The sequence below is a fragment of the Sinohyriopsis cumingii genome, chromosome 6, assembly GCF_028554795.1.
Source record: "Sinohyriopsis cumingii isolate HCF-2022 chromosome 6, ASM2855479v2, whole genome shotgun sequence".
Classification (NCBI taxonomy): domain Eukaryota; kingdom Metazoa; phylum Mollusca; class Bivalvia; order Unionida; family Unionidae; genus Sinohyriopsis; species Sinohyriopsis cumingii.
The window spans coordinates 87366639-87383082 of record NC_142966.1 but is presented as its reverse complement, the minus strand read 5'-3'; the positions used below and the strand labels follow the sequence as shown (position 1 = coordinate 87383082).

Here is a 16444-nt window from a genome sequence, read left to right as displayed (position 1 = left end):
TATACCTTAATAAATTCTACATCTTAATCCAAGTTTCCAACTTTGCAAGTTGTCTCACACGTATAAAATCGTCTGCTACCCAACGTATCAACTTGCCGCTAGAACAGGATTCTCAAGAAATTACCCGGCTATAGTCTGTTTCTAAATTCTGTAGGAATTTTCCCCATAAACAAGACGTTGTGAGCAAATTACATCCTATTTGTTATTCTATTCCACATAATATTTTTTTTTTAAAATAAAAGAGTTGAACTTTACTAAAAAAAATTACAAGATCGGTTTAGTTTGCTTAATATCTCTTACCATTATTGGCATTGTTACGTTGAATTTTGTAAAACTGTCTATAAACCTGACCTGATTACATGACTGAAATGCTGACAGAAACAGTCGAAAGTAATGTATATCATTTCTATTGCCCGATGGATAAACATTACATCTTTTCAAAGCTGTGGGTAGCATAGGCAGACATATCGCGAGTCATGAAAACACGGGTGTGGTATCCCTTGTGTCCAAAGTTAATATTTTTTTAAAACTGAATATTCTGGTGAAAATTGCCTCTTTTCAAATGGCAAGCATTGCAGTATTTTATTTTCGTCAATCGGTCGAATTCGGTATGCGTTTTGCTTCAATATTGGAGACGGAAAGCATACGTACGCAGAAATGACCAACAGCATTGTATTTCACAGGATTCGAATCAGCCCGGATTTTGATCCGAATCAGCTTGTAATCTGGGCCAATACACCCCGCGAAAAAGCCTGGTCCGAAACAACCATGGTCCGAATCAGCCTGTTACCCTACCATCCAAGCGCATAAACTACTGTACTGTTTGAATATCTAAATGTTGAAGAAGATAAACGTGGTGGACAACTACCTCGTTCAGATTTGACTCCAAAGTTCTGAGCTAAAGTATCCGGCGGAAGACTTTATACATGGTGCTTTTTCATACTGTGACACAGACCCACATGGACGCAAGAAATTGATGGGATGAATAGTTTTACAAGTTGAATGTGTAAGGGCAGTTGATAAGCAAATCAGTCTTGTCATCTTTAGCCTGAATATTATTTGCATTTTTAGATTTTCATTAGACATATGCATTTGTGAATTCATTTTGTTAAAAAAATTTTGGTGCGAATTAAAGATTGGATTGAAATTGTGATATCGAAAATAGATTACATCACATCCAATGTCACATTTTGAACTAGGCATACGGAGGCTATCAGAACTTTTTAAATTACAAATATAGATACTAACAGATAGCCTGGTTTGCATTCTGTTTATGTGTGTACGTTTTTTGTAAAAGTTGCTTGAGATTCAGTGAATTTATTTATATTTCCAAACACCATATAAAATCAACAATAAAACTTCCAGCATACCAAAAATGTGACTGCAGATGACATAATTCGGGAACTGTCTATTGGTAATACGATTTGGCTTAATGGGTGGGTGAGTGTGGTATGGTCAAGTATCACATATAGTACATACTGAGTTTAAAGATATTAACTTACAAAACTGTCAATTAAATAGATACAATCTGTTTTGCAGAAAATGTATTTATTTATTAGAGCTACAATAGGCAAGAATGAGATATTGTATTTTAGGTGCATGAGATTATGGCATTGAGATGGTATTGAGATATGAGGGAGCGTAGCCAGTTATCTTCCCTTTAAATGAATAGGTGGCGGCATGGAACAAAGTGGTTCAAGATTTTTTCTGGTATATTTCCTTCTTTAAATAGCAAGTTAAAAAAAATATAGCATCTTCATCTTGCTTTACAAAACGTGTCAATATCATGGATTATGGACATTAATGTTGGTGAGAGAGGAGTTAAAAAAGACAAGGCTCAGTTATCGTTTCGAAAAAAAGGGAGTTAATTTATATGTAAGCAAATATTAGGCATGATCAAAATTTTGTATTCACAAACGGAAAATCATTTTCTCATATCTGCATAAAAAAATTTAAAAAATTCGGACACATGTAACTTTGTGATTATTTTCTGAAAGTATTTTTCAATAGATTCATATCTCTAAAATCATAATTCATGGACAATTCAGCAGTTTAGTCTGATAATTTGTTAGTTTCGATTTTAGCTGTTTATTTTGGAAATATACAACGTTTTCGTTGAACATTTTTATGTTAAACATATTATTTGATACACTGTTACGGTAATATCATATCTGCATTATGTACAACTTTAAATGTTCTTTTTATTCTTAGGCTGAACGTCTACAACAATAAGGTTTTTAAAGATGTCACCATAGACAAGTATTTTTATAAATCATATTTAGTGAATAAAGTTTAATTTGACATTAAGCCCATATAGGGCTGAGAGAGAGGGAGAGAGAGATGTACGTGTGTGTGTGTGTACAATGATATATATCAGATATTCTAGAAGTGAAATGTTCTCTTTTTCATTTTATTTAGAAAACCTATACATAAAATAATAAAATATTACTTGGAGAAAGAAAAGGAGAGAATTATCATGGTCTAAATAAAAGTGTATTGTTCTTGGTGTGTCAAATTCAGTTTTGCATTGCTAGTTTGTAATTAGATTTAGAACATTACATTGGATTTTGTCATAATAGATCATATAATGTAATACTTTAAAAGGGAATTGTTTCTGATTACGACACACACACACACCTGTTCATTTTTTAATCATTTATTTGTACAAGTCTGGGTCCTTTTCATTGAGTTGGTTATTATAAATTCATACCAAGTGTATCTACCTGTTTGTGACCATATATTTCACTTTTGTTGACAAAATAAAGGCAATTGTTTTCTTTTTGTTTAAGGTTTAAATACAAAACTGTTCTCACAATTGTTTTGCTTCAATTGTCTTGTAATGAGTGAATAAAAATAATAAGACAATAGGTTGTACATTTTGTATTTACTTATCAAGTTCTTTCTTCTTAACTGTAAATTGTAGCATGTCATTTGTAACCACTGTTTACGAGATTTTCATTAAGCCCCACTAGTTAGGTGGTTTTATTAAAGACACTCTAATCAGCGGATACAAAAATGAAGTTACTAGCATTAAGATTTTATATATAAAAGGTTGGCATTAAAGGTTTGAACATAAGGAGCCCAAAAGTAGAAAGATATAATATTTTAATTAGACTGAAAAAGAAGACAAATGGCAATTGTAGTGTCTTGTAGTGCTAATATAGTATATATTTTAACACACCAAACAATTCAATAAGACAACATTTGTTTTCATTGACATATGCATTATTGTAGTTTTGACAATTATGTACCACTTGATTGATCAACAATGGATTGTTCTTGCTAATGATAAACTCTGAGGATAACCAAATATCTGGACTGGGTTTTACAGTGGCACCACCTGTTGGAAAGATAACTGGCTATGATCCCTCATAGCATTGTAATTATTTTGTTTTGGGGGTCCTTCCACATCTACCTCGTGATTTCATATGTCCTAAGTTTTGCAGAGAACTCCTGATTATGATATTATGTCTGTTAATTTTTATTTCTCCTAAAAATAATTCTACAAAAATACATCATGTGTAATCCACAGAAGCCATGTTCTAATTTATCACTTGTGAATATTGTTGTGATGAAATAATTATCATACTACAAAGAATATTTTCTTCAGTAAATAGAATGTTAAGTTTAAACATTAATCACATAAATTTATGAATTTTTTGGGTCCCTGCAACAATACTAAAATCAGAAAATAAACCATAACAAAAAATTGACTACAGCAATAAAATGGTGACCAGTTAGTTTCAATCCCAAAAATGATCACTCTGGATGCTGTAATATCTCTATTCCCATTAAAGAAAATTGTATGAATAAAATACCTGGCATTACTATGCCATATATACAAAGGTTAATTACCATAATTAAATTAAAAGAGGGAATTTAAAAAAACCAACAGAATATGTGCCTTTAAAGACTAATTCAAAATGCAGGTAAATATGTTTTTTAATAAACATTTAATACAATAAGGAAGTAAGGTGGGATATAAAATGTGGGCAAAATAGTCCCCACATGTGTATGCTTGAGACTGTATATTTAGGCACTGTTAGTTACAACAGAATAGGGCGTCATTTATTTGCCAATCAATTGCTTGCAAATTTACAGTGTGTAGATATCCTGAATTTCCTAGTTTGACCTGCTGAGTCATCCATTTCCATGGACACCTGGCCTTTAAATATGATAGAAAAATCGCTGCACAAATATGTTTTGCAGAAAATGGTTAAAAATGACATATATCATTCAACATGTTGAATTCTGTACAGTAGAGGAAAGATTAATCAGTACATGTAATAGATGACGTGTTTTAATTATTATTCCAGTACATTATGCTGTTAATATTGACTTGTGTGTTCAAGTGTACTATTGACACATCTTTATCCCAGTTTTTATTTGACCAATGTCTTATAAAATTCCTGCAGTTTTGGACATGTCCTGAAATATAGGAAAAGTCTTTCTGCAGCATTTATGGAATGTTTTGTTTCATTCCTTTGAGGATTGTAACCTGTTCAAATTCAGCAGTGTATGAAAGTTTTATAAATTTTGCCAATATTCTTGTTGAAATCAAGTTTGACTATTTATTCACCATTCTTTTTGAAATCAAGATGGACTATCTGTTCACCATTATTGTTGCTGAAATCAAGTTGGACTTTCTGTTTACCATTATCCTTATTGAAATCAAGTTGGACTTTCTGTTCCCCGTTATTCTTATTGAAATCAAGTTGGACTTTCTGTTCCCCATTATTCTTATTGAAATCAAGTTGGACTTTCTGTTCACCATTATTCTTATTGAAATCAAGTTGGACTTTCTGTTCACCATTATTCTTATTGAAATCAAGTTGGACTTTCTGTTCACCATTATTCTTATTGAAATCAAGTTGGACTTTCTGTTCCCCATTAATAATATTGAAATTAAGTTGGACTTTCTGTTCCCCATTATTAATATTGAAATTAAGTTGGACTATCTGTTTCCCATTATTCTTATTGAAATCAAGTTGGACTTTTTGTTCCCCATTATTCTTATTGAAATCAAGTTGGATTTTCTGTTCCTCATTATTAATATTGAAATTAAGTTGGACTATCTGTTCCCCATTATTCTTATTGAAATCAAGTTGGACTTTCTGTTCACCATTATTCTTGTTGAAATCAAGTTGGACTTTCTGTTACCATTATTCTTATTGAAATCAAGTTGGACTTTCTGTTCACCATTATTCTTATTGAAATCGAGTTGGACTTTCTATTCCCCATTATTCTTGTTGAGATCAAGTTGGACTTTGTGTTCCCCATTATTCTTGTTGAAATCGAGTTGGACTTTGTGTTCCCCATTATTCTTGTTGAAATCGAGTTGGACTTTCTGTTCCCCATTATTCTTGTTGAAATCGAGTTGGACTTTGTGTTCCCCATTATTCTTGTTGAAATCGAGTTGGACTTTGTGTTCCCCATTATTCTTGTTGAAATCAAGTTGGACTTTCTGTTCCCCATTATTCTTGTTGAAATCGAGTTGGACTTTCTGTTCCCCATTATTCTTGTTGAAATCGAGTTGGACTTTCTGTTCCCCATTATTCTTTTTGAAATCAAGTTGGACTATGATCCCCATTATTCTCGTTGAAATCGAGTTGGACTATGATCCCCATTATTCTTGTTGAAATCAAGTTGGACTTTCTGTTCCCCATTATTCTTGTTGAAATCGAGTTGGACTTTGTGTTCCCCATTATTCTTGTTGAAATCGAGTTGGACTTTGTGTTCCCCATTATTCTTGTTGAAATCGAGTTGGACTTTCTGTTCCCCATTATTCTTGTTGAAATCAAGTTGGACTTTCTGATCCCCATTATTCTTGTTGAAATCGAGTTGGACTTTCTGTTCCCCATTATTCTTGTTGAAATTGAGTTGGACTTTCTGTTCCCCATTATTCTTTTTGAAATCAAGTTGGACTCTGATCCCCATTATTCTTGTTGAAATCGAGTTGGACTATGATCCCCATTATTCTTGTTGAAATCAAGTTGGACTGTTGTTTTTTTTTAAACTTCATAAATTAGCAGTAACAGTTACATACTGATGATAAATGTTTGGTTAGGTAGGCTTGGGAACACTGGATGCAAAATACACATTTGAAGACATGCACAAAAATGCAACCATGATCCCTGATGTATTGATATATACAATTTCTAATGTGCTTCTGACCACTCCAGTTGCCTAAGTGGTTTGTTCATCCACCTTGTATATGGGAGGTCAAGGGTTTGAACCCTGGCTGAGTCATACCAAAGACCTATAAAGATTGTACTAGCAGCTTCCTCACATGGCAGAGGTCATTGTTAGGACTGGTTGGTCTAGTACAAGATGCTACACGTCTGTTGCATGATGCCCCAGTACTAGACATCACTATGAACTGCCACACTGCAAACAACAAAGCATTATGACTAAAATCGTTAAAGCTATATTAAATATCCAAAGCACGTACTCCAGTGTGCTCTGGGATCAGAAGGTTAGATGTCAGAATTGAAGTGGTTGAAGACTTGGATCAAACTTGGGGTAAGAAAAAAAGCTACTGTTTTGGTCCAGAAATTAAAGGTCAAGGTCACTGAGCATGGCATATCAAATCCCCATTCCAGATGCCTGGGACAAATTCATTCAGCATGCACTATTTATCTCATTAACATATAATTCTACATGTACTATTATTTATCTCATCAACGTATTCTACATACACTTTTTTAAAAATCTAAGCAGCAGATTCTGCATGGACTTTTAAAAAATCTCCACAATTTTACATGCACTATTTTTATTCCATCAACATATCTATATGCACTATTTTTATGATCAACATATCTACATGCTCAGCTTACATAACTACTGTTTGATCACTTGAATTATCAGTGTTTGACATTAAGGTGCAAGGAAAGGTAAAATTAAAACAAGTTTTTATTTGTAAAATAAATGCAGCATGATTTTCATGAAACATCTCTTGTTTTTGTTGGGATATTGTCATTTTTTGGGTCAGTCTCAGATCTCCCAAGGTCTTGTTTAATTTTCAAGCCAGGTGGGACAAGCTAACTTGTATAAAATTTGTAAAGCCCTGCTAACTCAAAGAAGAAAAAAGGTTTGTGCACACAGTAATGTTATTTCAACAGCACAGATCTGGACCACAATTTGTGGAAGGCTTGCACTTATGGTAAGAAAAAAGTATATCAGTTGAGGGGGTCAGAGGTGAAGGCTACTGACTTGAAGCCTGCTGATTTGGGAAAAAAGGGTCAATGTCATGGTTATGTATGTCACATAATCACATTCAGTTATGTTGCAGAAAAGTAATCAACTGGAGTTGTCTAAAATCCTTTATTCATGTTCCATTGCAACATTTAGACAGTGTATAAACCTATACTAATTAATGAATTTATACATTTTCTGCTGTCCATAGTTACCTTTCAGAGTGAGTTTAGTTTGCTGTTGTACTTTTGCCTTGTTTTTTGGGACATGTTAGTTGACACTGAGGAAAAGAAAAATAACTTGGGCATTTACAACATTGTTATAGTCTGACTATACATCCCCATTTGTTTGTACCCCCCTACAGATTTCAATAACGAAAACATTTAATGTGATAAAAAGTGCACAGAATTAAGTCAACTGAATCATTGATTTATAATTTCTAACCTGACTGTGACCAGAATGGCACTAATACTGGCATCCCCTGCACCTTTCATGCTTAACGGGCTTTCCATACTAATATGGCGCCATATTGCCTACACTATGGGCTAGTTTATTTCCATCAGATAACATAATGACGTAGTTCATCCTCTTCAGTAACTGCCAGATAATTCCGTAAATTACATAATGTTGAGAGATTGGAATTACATCCCATTGCACACATGAACATAGAAATTAAACCAGTTGTTAAATCCACGTGAAAGGCAAATTTATTGTTTTCATTCTTTTCCTTTGCTTGAATCAACATTGTAAAAATCAGAAGCAGATGATTTATATATGTACATCTGTAGTCGTGCACACACCCCTTTGCTGAAAATGGACTTGTCCAGAAACTGGAAATGGATCTCGAGCATGTCCAACTATTATATTGAAAACTTCCGTTAAACATGAAACGCACACATGATGACAGTGGTGTTAGGGCCACTCTACTTGCAGTCGGGTTAGAAATTATAAATCCCTGAATGAATTGACTAAGTTCATTTCACTTTTTATCATATTAAAGGTTTCTATTATTGAAATTGGTGGGGGGGGGGGTACAAACAAATGGGTTGGTATAGTCAGACTATAATACAATTAAATACAAACAATATATTTGCTAACTCAACTTTTTTAGCTAGCATTTTCAAATCTGTTTTGTAAAATAAAGTTTTAATGATAGAGGTACCATACATTTTGTCATTAAACAAGGAAGTTAAAAAATGTGCATGTCATGATGTTGACAAGGTTGTCATTCTCTGCTGAAATTTTGTTCTGTTCCATTATTGTTTACAATTATTTTCTCAAGTTGACTAAAAATGAGTCTCACTTTTCTTGGTAAATGGATATACTGTAATTCAGGTGCAAATTAATATTTACAGAAGTCACTGCTACTTTCTTACATCTGAAGTAGACTTTCTTGTTGCTGATTGGCACTGACACTTTGACCCAACTCTGGTGTTGGAACAGTCTAAAACTCTATTCCAAAACAGAAGAGTAGCTACCTGGAATAGACATGTCAAGTTCATTAAAATTATAGGTCATGATTGATTTTCAAAAGAAATTTGTGAATTTCAGGACTCCTGAAGTTAAACCATCAAGATGTCAACAATAGAGAAGATGAGTGTTCAAGGGATCAGGAGTTTTGGTCCAGATGATGGTGATAAACAAATCATCAACTTCTTTCAACCGCTGACCCTCATTCTAGGACCAAATGGCACCGGTAAAACTGTATGTATTGGTGAAATTTATGTTGTCATGCAAAATCAGTATGGCATTTTCTTATTATGAATAAGTGCTTTGTTCAGAGTTCCCTAATCTTTACATATAAAAAAATACATTTGATATAATTATCTGTAAAACATATATGTTTTAATGTTAACAACCATGTTAGTTTATTGTGCCATAAATTATTGCCATTTGAAACATTGTATATATTGAATAAATAGGTTTTATTTTGAATTGCATTTTATTGGCCAGTTAATTTGAGGCATCACAATGACTGAGAGTTGCTTAATTTTCATTTAGTCTGTTGCCAAGCACAAGCAGAGCTGTGGAAAAGAAATGGTAGGCCAGGAATATAACCAGATAACCTTGCTTGAATTAAGAAAAGGCACTTAAATATGACCCTGTTTTCCTACATGCCTGAGTAGTTATAAATGTTTTCCTTCTTATATGCTTCCTATGAAGTAAAGTGGAGGATATCTTTCCTTCTGTTATGAAATCCATCTGTTCCCTCTTTTATTTCTGTACAGTAACTTTAGTTCTCCAACATCTATCATTACCAAAGTCGTAAATAGCTTGCATTTGGGTAGATAAGAAGCCTATTCATTGTGGGGTCAACAGGTCCAAGTTCCAGGTCACTAAAAGAAGCAAAATGGTTTCCACACAATTCTAGATCACAGACTTGAACCAGATTTTGTGGATGGCTTGCACTTGGAATTAATAAGAAGCCTATCAGTTTGGGGTCAAAAGGTCAGAGATCAAGGTCACTGTGCCTGAAAGAAACCAATAGGTTCTATAAAATGAAATTGGATCTACATCACAGACCAAAACTAAATATTGTGGATGGCTTAGAGTAAAGTAGAACTAATTCATTTTGGAGCTCAAAGAGTTAAAGGTCAAGAGGATATGTTGAAAAATTTTTAAAAAAATCACTTCTTGACCATGTAATTTCTCTAAAGTTGTTGGTGGCTTACATGCTAGTTAAGGAGGAAGGCTTGTAATTGAGGTCATATATGAACCTGTTAATTTTTGTGTCTGAAGGTAAAAGGTCATGGTGAGTGTAATAAGAAAGTAATAGCTTCTGCACAGTAAGTTTAGTTGAAGACCGCCACATGCCTGGACCATTCAAGGTCATTGAGATGTTTTGGTCAGTAATCTCTAGAGTCAGCCTTACCTTACATAGAGGACCCATTCATCATGAAATGGATGCATAACTACACTTGTTGAAACAGCCTTGAAGTTTTTTTAAAATGTTGAACAAATCCTGATACTGTCTAGCAGGCCTGGCTCTAGGGCAAGGTGAACGATGCAGCCGCCTTGGGCCCCATGCTTTCTTGCAGTGCAGTTTTTTTGCTTGGGGGCCCTGCTCATTGCTTTTGCTGCCTTGGATCCCGCACATCCTAGGGCCAGGTCTGCTGTCTAGTAGTCCTAAAGGCTAGTTTTCAAATCATGATACTGTCTAGTAGTCCTGAAGGCTACTTGAATTCAAATCATTATATTATGTTGCAGTCCCAAGGGCTACTTGAGTTTAAACCATGATATTACAGTGTGACCCCGCTATATTTCGGTAGTTGGGAGCCAGAGAACCCGACCGTGTTATAGACCAAACCGTCTTATAAGCAACCAGGTCAGTTAGCTGAAGAAAATGATGCATGTACCCAAAAACATTGCAAGGTGGGTAGGCAGTAAATGCAGGTGGTAAAATATGTGCTACATTGGCACAGTTACCATCTTAAATCGATGCATATTAAATGATAAATACACCTGTATTGAAAAATGAGAAGGCATATATAATAGTTTACTTTATTTAGAGAACCATGAATTGGTACATATATGTGAATAATATTTATATATACATGTCTAATGTATAGCATGAATAGAGTATCAAGACCGTGTACTCACCCACGAATCTTGTCATATACAATGAATATAAGTGATTCCATTGAAAATATGCACAGAGATTTAAAATATTCAGTAATTTTGTCACAGGTCATATTGGTCTGAATTCAGTGGAAAAACATAACATAATCATGTAAGGAATGACGAAGCACATTTACTTTTCTGTACATTCCAAGTCGGTAAAAGATTGCATTTTAAGCCCCCGTTGGTAGCGTTCTTAAGCATAAACTTTTTCCCTGCAAAAGGCAAACTTTCATGGCACAGTTAACGTGTTCTAGTCATGTTGGAAAATGAAAAAAATCCATCAGATTCCATTACATTTAAGTTTGGTACTGACTTCCTTTGAAGAAGAGTTCTTTGTTTTTATTGAAGATTGTAGTCGGCTCTCTTTGATGAAGGGTGCATGCATTATTGAAGTCACCGCTAAAGGGCAGCTTTGGAGAACCGATTAAAAGCCCATTTCATGTTGTGGCGGCAACATCAAATGTATTGCACAAATGCTCCTTTCTTATTGTGGCGGCAATATCAAATAATTGTATTGCATGATTGAGACTAATTTTTTTCCATTTGCTAAGCACATTTTTACAACAGTCAATGCTTCAAAGTTAATCTGTTTCCTTTGAAATTTCAGCAAACTATTTTATCTGGGTACAGTTTTTAAAAGGAATTGGCTGTCATTTGGACTAGTCTGGTTACTGTTCCTCCCTGCCTATTGAATAGAGCAATAAGTAAGATGGTTTTTGTTGTTGTTTTTTTACCATGCATACATCAGAAATTAAGCAAAAGGTCAACGGACGATAGAGACGCGGGTGTTCTGGTCTGTTGACAGGGATTATTACAGAAAATGTGAGTGTTCTGAAGGATTTAATTCTGAGTGAAAAGAAGAGGAATTTTACTTACCTTCCACATACAAATGTCAGTCTGTGTAAATATATTAATTACTAGTGAGCGGCCAAAAATCCAACGAAAGATAGATTACAAGATAGTGCCTTGTCTCATAACATACAGTGCTCGTGCTATATGTCAAGATAAGTGGATTATGATATAACAATGCACTGTTTAGATGGTTTGTCAATATGGACAAAGAATTTGTTTATGTAACAATAGATAAATGTAAGCATATTTTATACCCAGTTTGCGGCTTCCTTTCATGGGGCCTCAGAATTTCACCACTCCAAACCAATGGTTGTATATACAAGCTTAAACAGCCAACATTGTCACCAATAAAACAAAATCACCAGATGGTATATTTTGTCGCCAATAAGAAAAAAATCTAAGTTTGTGACATTGTCGAAGCCCTACGCAATCCCAGAATAAACATTTTATATGTTATTTTTCATACATTTAAGAAGAAAAAACTACTTTATCGTGCCTGAGAAAAATACATATAAAATTTCAGGAGCCACGTCATGATCATCTTGTAATATTCATACACGATCTTTTCCCCCAAAATAATAATAAACTTTTTACGTTTTTTCGTATTTTTAAGAAAGATTTTTTTTTCCGTGTACAAGAAAAATACATGTATATGAAATTTTGGGAGCTACACCATGACTGTGTTATATCCAAATTCGTGTTATAACGGAGCGTGCTATATCGGGGTCACACTGTATGTATTAGTCCTGGGGGCTGTTTAAATTTAAACCACAATACCATGTAGTAGTCCTGAGAGATACTGGAGTTCAAACCATGATACCATGTAGTAGTCCTGAGGGCTGTTTGAATTTAAACCATGATACCACGTAGTAGTCCTTAGGGCTACTTGAGTTCAAACCATGATACCATGGTGTAGTCCTGAGGGCTACTTGAGTTCAAACCATGATGCCATGTAGTAGTCCTGAGGGCTACTTAAATTCAACATATGGCAGCTTGGACCTTGTACACACAGAGAATAATTTAGCTGTGTATTAGTTGTTTACAGAATAAAGTCAATTCAGGTCAAGCAGATTATTGTATTTTTGTGGTGCTTTTATAAGGTCGTGTGATCTTATGTTATTTAAACATCATTTTCCTCATATTGCAATTTTTTTCTCAGTCATATGCTGTAAATGATTAAAAAAATGAATCTTGTTTTTGTTTTTTTTAGACTATTATTGAATGTTTGAAGTACATTACAACTGGAGTGCTCCCCCCAGGCAGTAAAGGTGGTGCATTCATTCATGACCCAAAGGTAAAGTTTGTATAAATTTGTATAATAGAAATTTACCTATGAACAATATATATTTGTTGTTAACTCGTTTATTTGTGAAATACTAATTTTCATGGTTGCTATGAAATCTGAATTTTAAGGGGACATTTAGAATGTCCTGTTTAAAAAGATCAATTTATCTCAAACAAAATTGGCTCCTCACTGCACCACCAGACTATCATCAAATTCTTCTAACTGTGAATTGAATAGTTTTAGTCCTTAATAATGATCCCTAAAATATTGAAGACCGGATTTAGTTCCACCCATGGCAAATCTCTCTTCTAGAAGCAAAAATGATCTTGCTAATATTGCTTACTTCTCCGTCACAAACACTGACATAGTTATTAAAAGCCCATAATAATAATAATTGATCTTTGCCATTTCAGTTATATAAACACCAACATAGTTATTAAAAAAAACCATAATAATAATAATTGATCTTTGCCATTTTAGTCATGTAAATACCAACATAGTTATTAAAAACCCCATAATAATAATTGACCTTTGCAATTTCAGTCATGTAAACACCAACATAGTTAGTAAAACCCCCATAATAATAATAATAATAATAATGATAATAATTATAATGATACTACTACTACCACTACTAACAATAATAACTGATCTTTGCCATTTTAGTCATATAAACACCAACATAGTTCTTAAAAACCCTATAATAATGATAATACTAATAGTAATAATAATAATAATAATAATAATAATTAATAATTGATCTTTGCAATTTCAGACATATAAACACCAACATTGTTATTAAAAACCCCAAAATAATAATAATAATAATAATGATGATGATTGATCTTTGCCATTTCTGAAAGAGTGCTATCAGTCCTTTTTTTGGGGAGTAAATTCAATGAAATAAGAGCTGTCTATAGTGTCTCTGTATTCCTGTATACAGGTTTGAAAGATGGAAGTAAGGCTGTGGCTGCTGTTGCAACACCCCACATAATAATCTCATATTCTACTTTTGGATCAAATTTGCCATCCTAGCATGAAGGGCTTTAACATTTGATAAACAATATGCCGATATTACATCAAATATGTCAGCCATTATTAAAAATATAAAACCTTCTCAAAAACAATTCTCCAGAATTTTGCCACTTATGACAGAAAACAGTCTCACAGAGAGATCTTTCAAATGCTTACAAATTATGCTTTTTTACAGTATGGCCAACATTACTAACAATAGAAATACCTTTAAAAGACCTTTCTTAAAAAGTACTAAAGAGAATTTGATAAAGTTTTACATAAAGCATCTGCACCTATTACAAATGATCCAGCATCAAATGTGGACACGTGTTACCTATATAGATATTTCAATGACATCTGTTTGGAAATTCACCAAATTTGACAAAGCATTTTCACATACAGGTCTTTCAAGTTGGTACAAATGATGTGGGGCTGCCAATATAATATGACCACCTTTAATAAAAGTAAGGAAAAAAACACAATTTTACTTCACAAAAGCTCTCCAGGATTGGACCAAGTTTGACAGAAAAGCATCCTCAAATATGTCCAGCATAAATTACCTTAACTTAGTGGTAGTTTACCCATAACTTACTGGCAGTTTTACCGTAACTTAGTGGTAGTTTTACCTTAACTTTGTGGTAGTTTTACCTTAACTTTGTGGTAGTTTACCCATAACTTAGTGGTAGTTTACCCTTAACTTAGTGGTAGTTTACCCTTAACTTAGTGGTAGTTTACCCTTAACTTAGTGGTAGTTTACCCCTAACTTAGTGGTAGTTTTACCTTAACTTTGTGGTAGTTTTACCTTAACTTTGTGGTAGTTTACCCATGACTTAGTGGTAGTTTTACCTTAACTTTGTGGTAGTTTTACCTTAATTTTGTGGTAGTTTTACCTAACTTTGTGGTAGTTTACCCATGACTTAGTGGTAGTTTTACCTTAACTTTGTGGTAGTTTACCCATAACTTAATGGTAGTTTACCCATAACTTAGTGGTAGTTTTACCTTAACTTTGTGGTAGTTTACCCATGACTTAGTGGTAGTTTTACTTTAACTTAGTGGTAGTTTTACCTTAACTTAGTGGTAGTTTTACCTTAACTTAGTGGTAGTTTTACCTTAACTTTGTGGTAGTTTACCCATAACTTTGTGGTAGTTTACCCATAACTTCGTGGTAGTTTTACCTTAACTTTGTGGTAGTTTTACCTTAACTTAGTGGTAGTTTTACTTTAACTTAGTGGTAGTTTTACCTTAACTTAGTGGTAGTTTTAACTTAACTTAGTGGTAGTTTTACCTTAACTTCGCGGTAGTTTACCCATAACTTCGTGGTAGTTTACCCATAACATAGTGGTAGTTTACCTTAACTTAGTGGTAGATTTACCTTAACTTAGTTGTTGTTTTACCTTAACTTAGTGGTAGTTTTACCTTAATTTAGTTGTTGTTTTATTCTAACACAATGTGTTATCAGACTTCATAAATAAATAATTTGGTACAATGAATGATGCTAAGTTTAAAATTACAGACAAAACATCCAGCAGAATATTTCCCAAAAGTAATATCCACAATTCTTTCTGTTCACATATTGGTTTTACGTCCATTATAGTAAAGGGTGCTTACAAAAGGATGACTAGAGATAACTATCATTATTACAAACAATCATGACTGGGGCCCCGAGTGGCCGAGTGGTCTAAAGCGCTCAACGTTCCAGATCACTGCCATCTCACCTCTGTCTGCGTGTGTTCGAGTCCAAGCTCGGCTAGCGTGGGTATGTGGGAAAGCCTGCCAGTAGCTTCTCCTGGGTCAGTGGTTCTTCCCTGGGTTTTCCAGGGTTCTTCCTCCACCAGTTATACTGGCCGCCATGTATAGCCTATCTTGTGCTGAAAAATGGCGTTAAACCCTACAACAACAACAAACAATCATGAAATCATGGCTAATAGATAACATGATTATACATTCTCGTTAAATTGTTTCTGGTGACAGCTATCATAATTATAAACTTTCATTTATTCATCGCTAGTGATAGCTATAATGATTATAAACTTTAATTAAATCATGACTAGTGATAGCTATAATGAATGCAAACTTTCATGAACTTATGGACAGTTGTAGCTATCATGATTATAAATTTTCATTAAATCATGACTAGTGATAGCTATAATGAATACAAACTTTCATTAAATTATGGATAGTGATAGCTATAATGATTATAAACTTTCATTAAATCATGGATAGTGATAGCTATAATGAATACAAACTTTCATTAAATTATGGATAGTGATAGCTATAATGATTATAAACTTTCATTAAATCATGGCTAATGATGGCTATAATGAATACAAACTTTCATTAAATCATGACTAGTGATAGCTATAATGAATACAAACTTTCATTAAATCATGGCTAATGATGGCTATAATGAATACAAACTTTCATTAAATCATGACTAGTGATAGCTATAATGATTATAAACTTTCATTAAATCATGAC

The 16444-nt window shown here is 33.6% G+C and overlaps 1 protein-coding gene across 1 annotated transcript in view; it reads left to right on the top strand.

Annotated features, from left to right (window-relative positions):
• Window positions 1-744: 744 nt before the first annotated feature.
• The window catches only part of LOC149797388 (DNA repair protein RAD50.L-like), a 39754-nt gene continuing 24054 nt past the window's right edge, over window positions 745-16444 (top strand). The window contains exons 1-3 of the mRNA XM_089960753.1: window positions 745-1006; window positions 8746-8898; window positions 12878-12961. Coding sequence (XP_089816879.1) covers window positions 8770-8898; window positions 12878-12961 — 213 coding nt within the window. The 5' untranslated portion in view covers window positions 745-1006; window positions 8746-8769. The remainder of the gene's footprint in view (window positions 1007-8745; window positions 8899-12877; window positions 12962-16444) is intronic.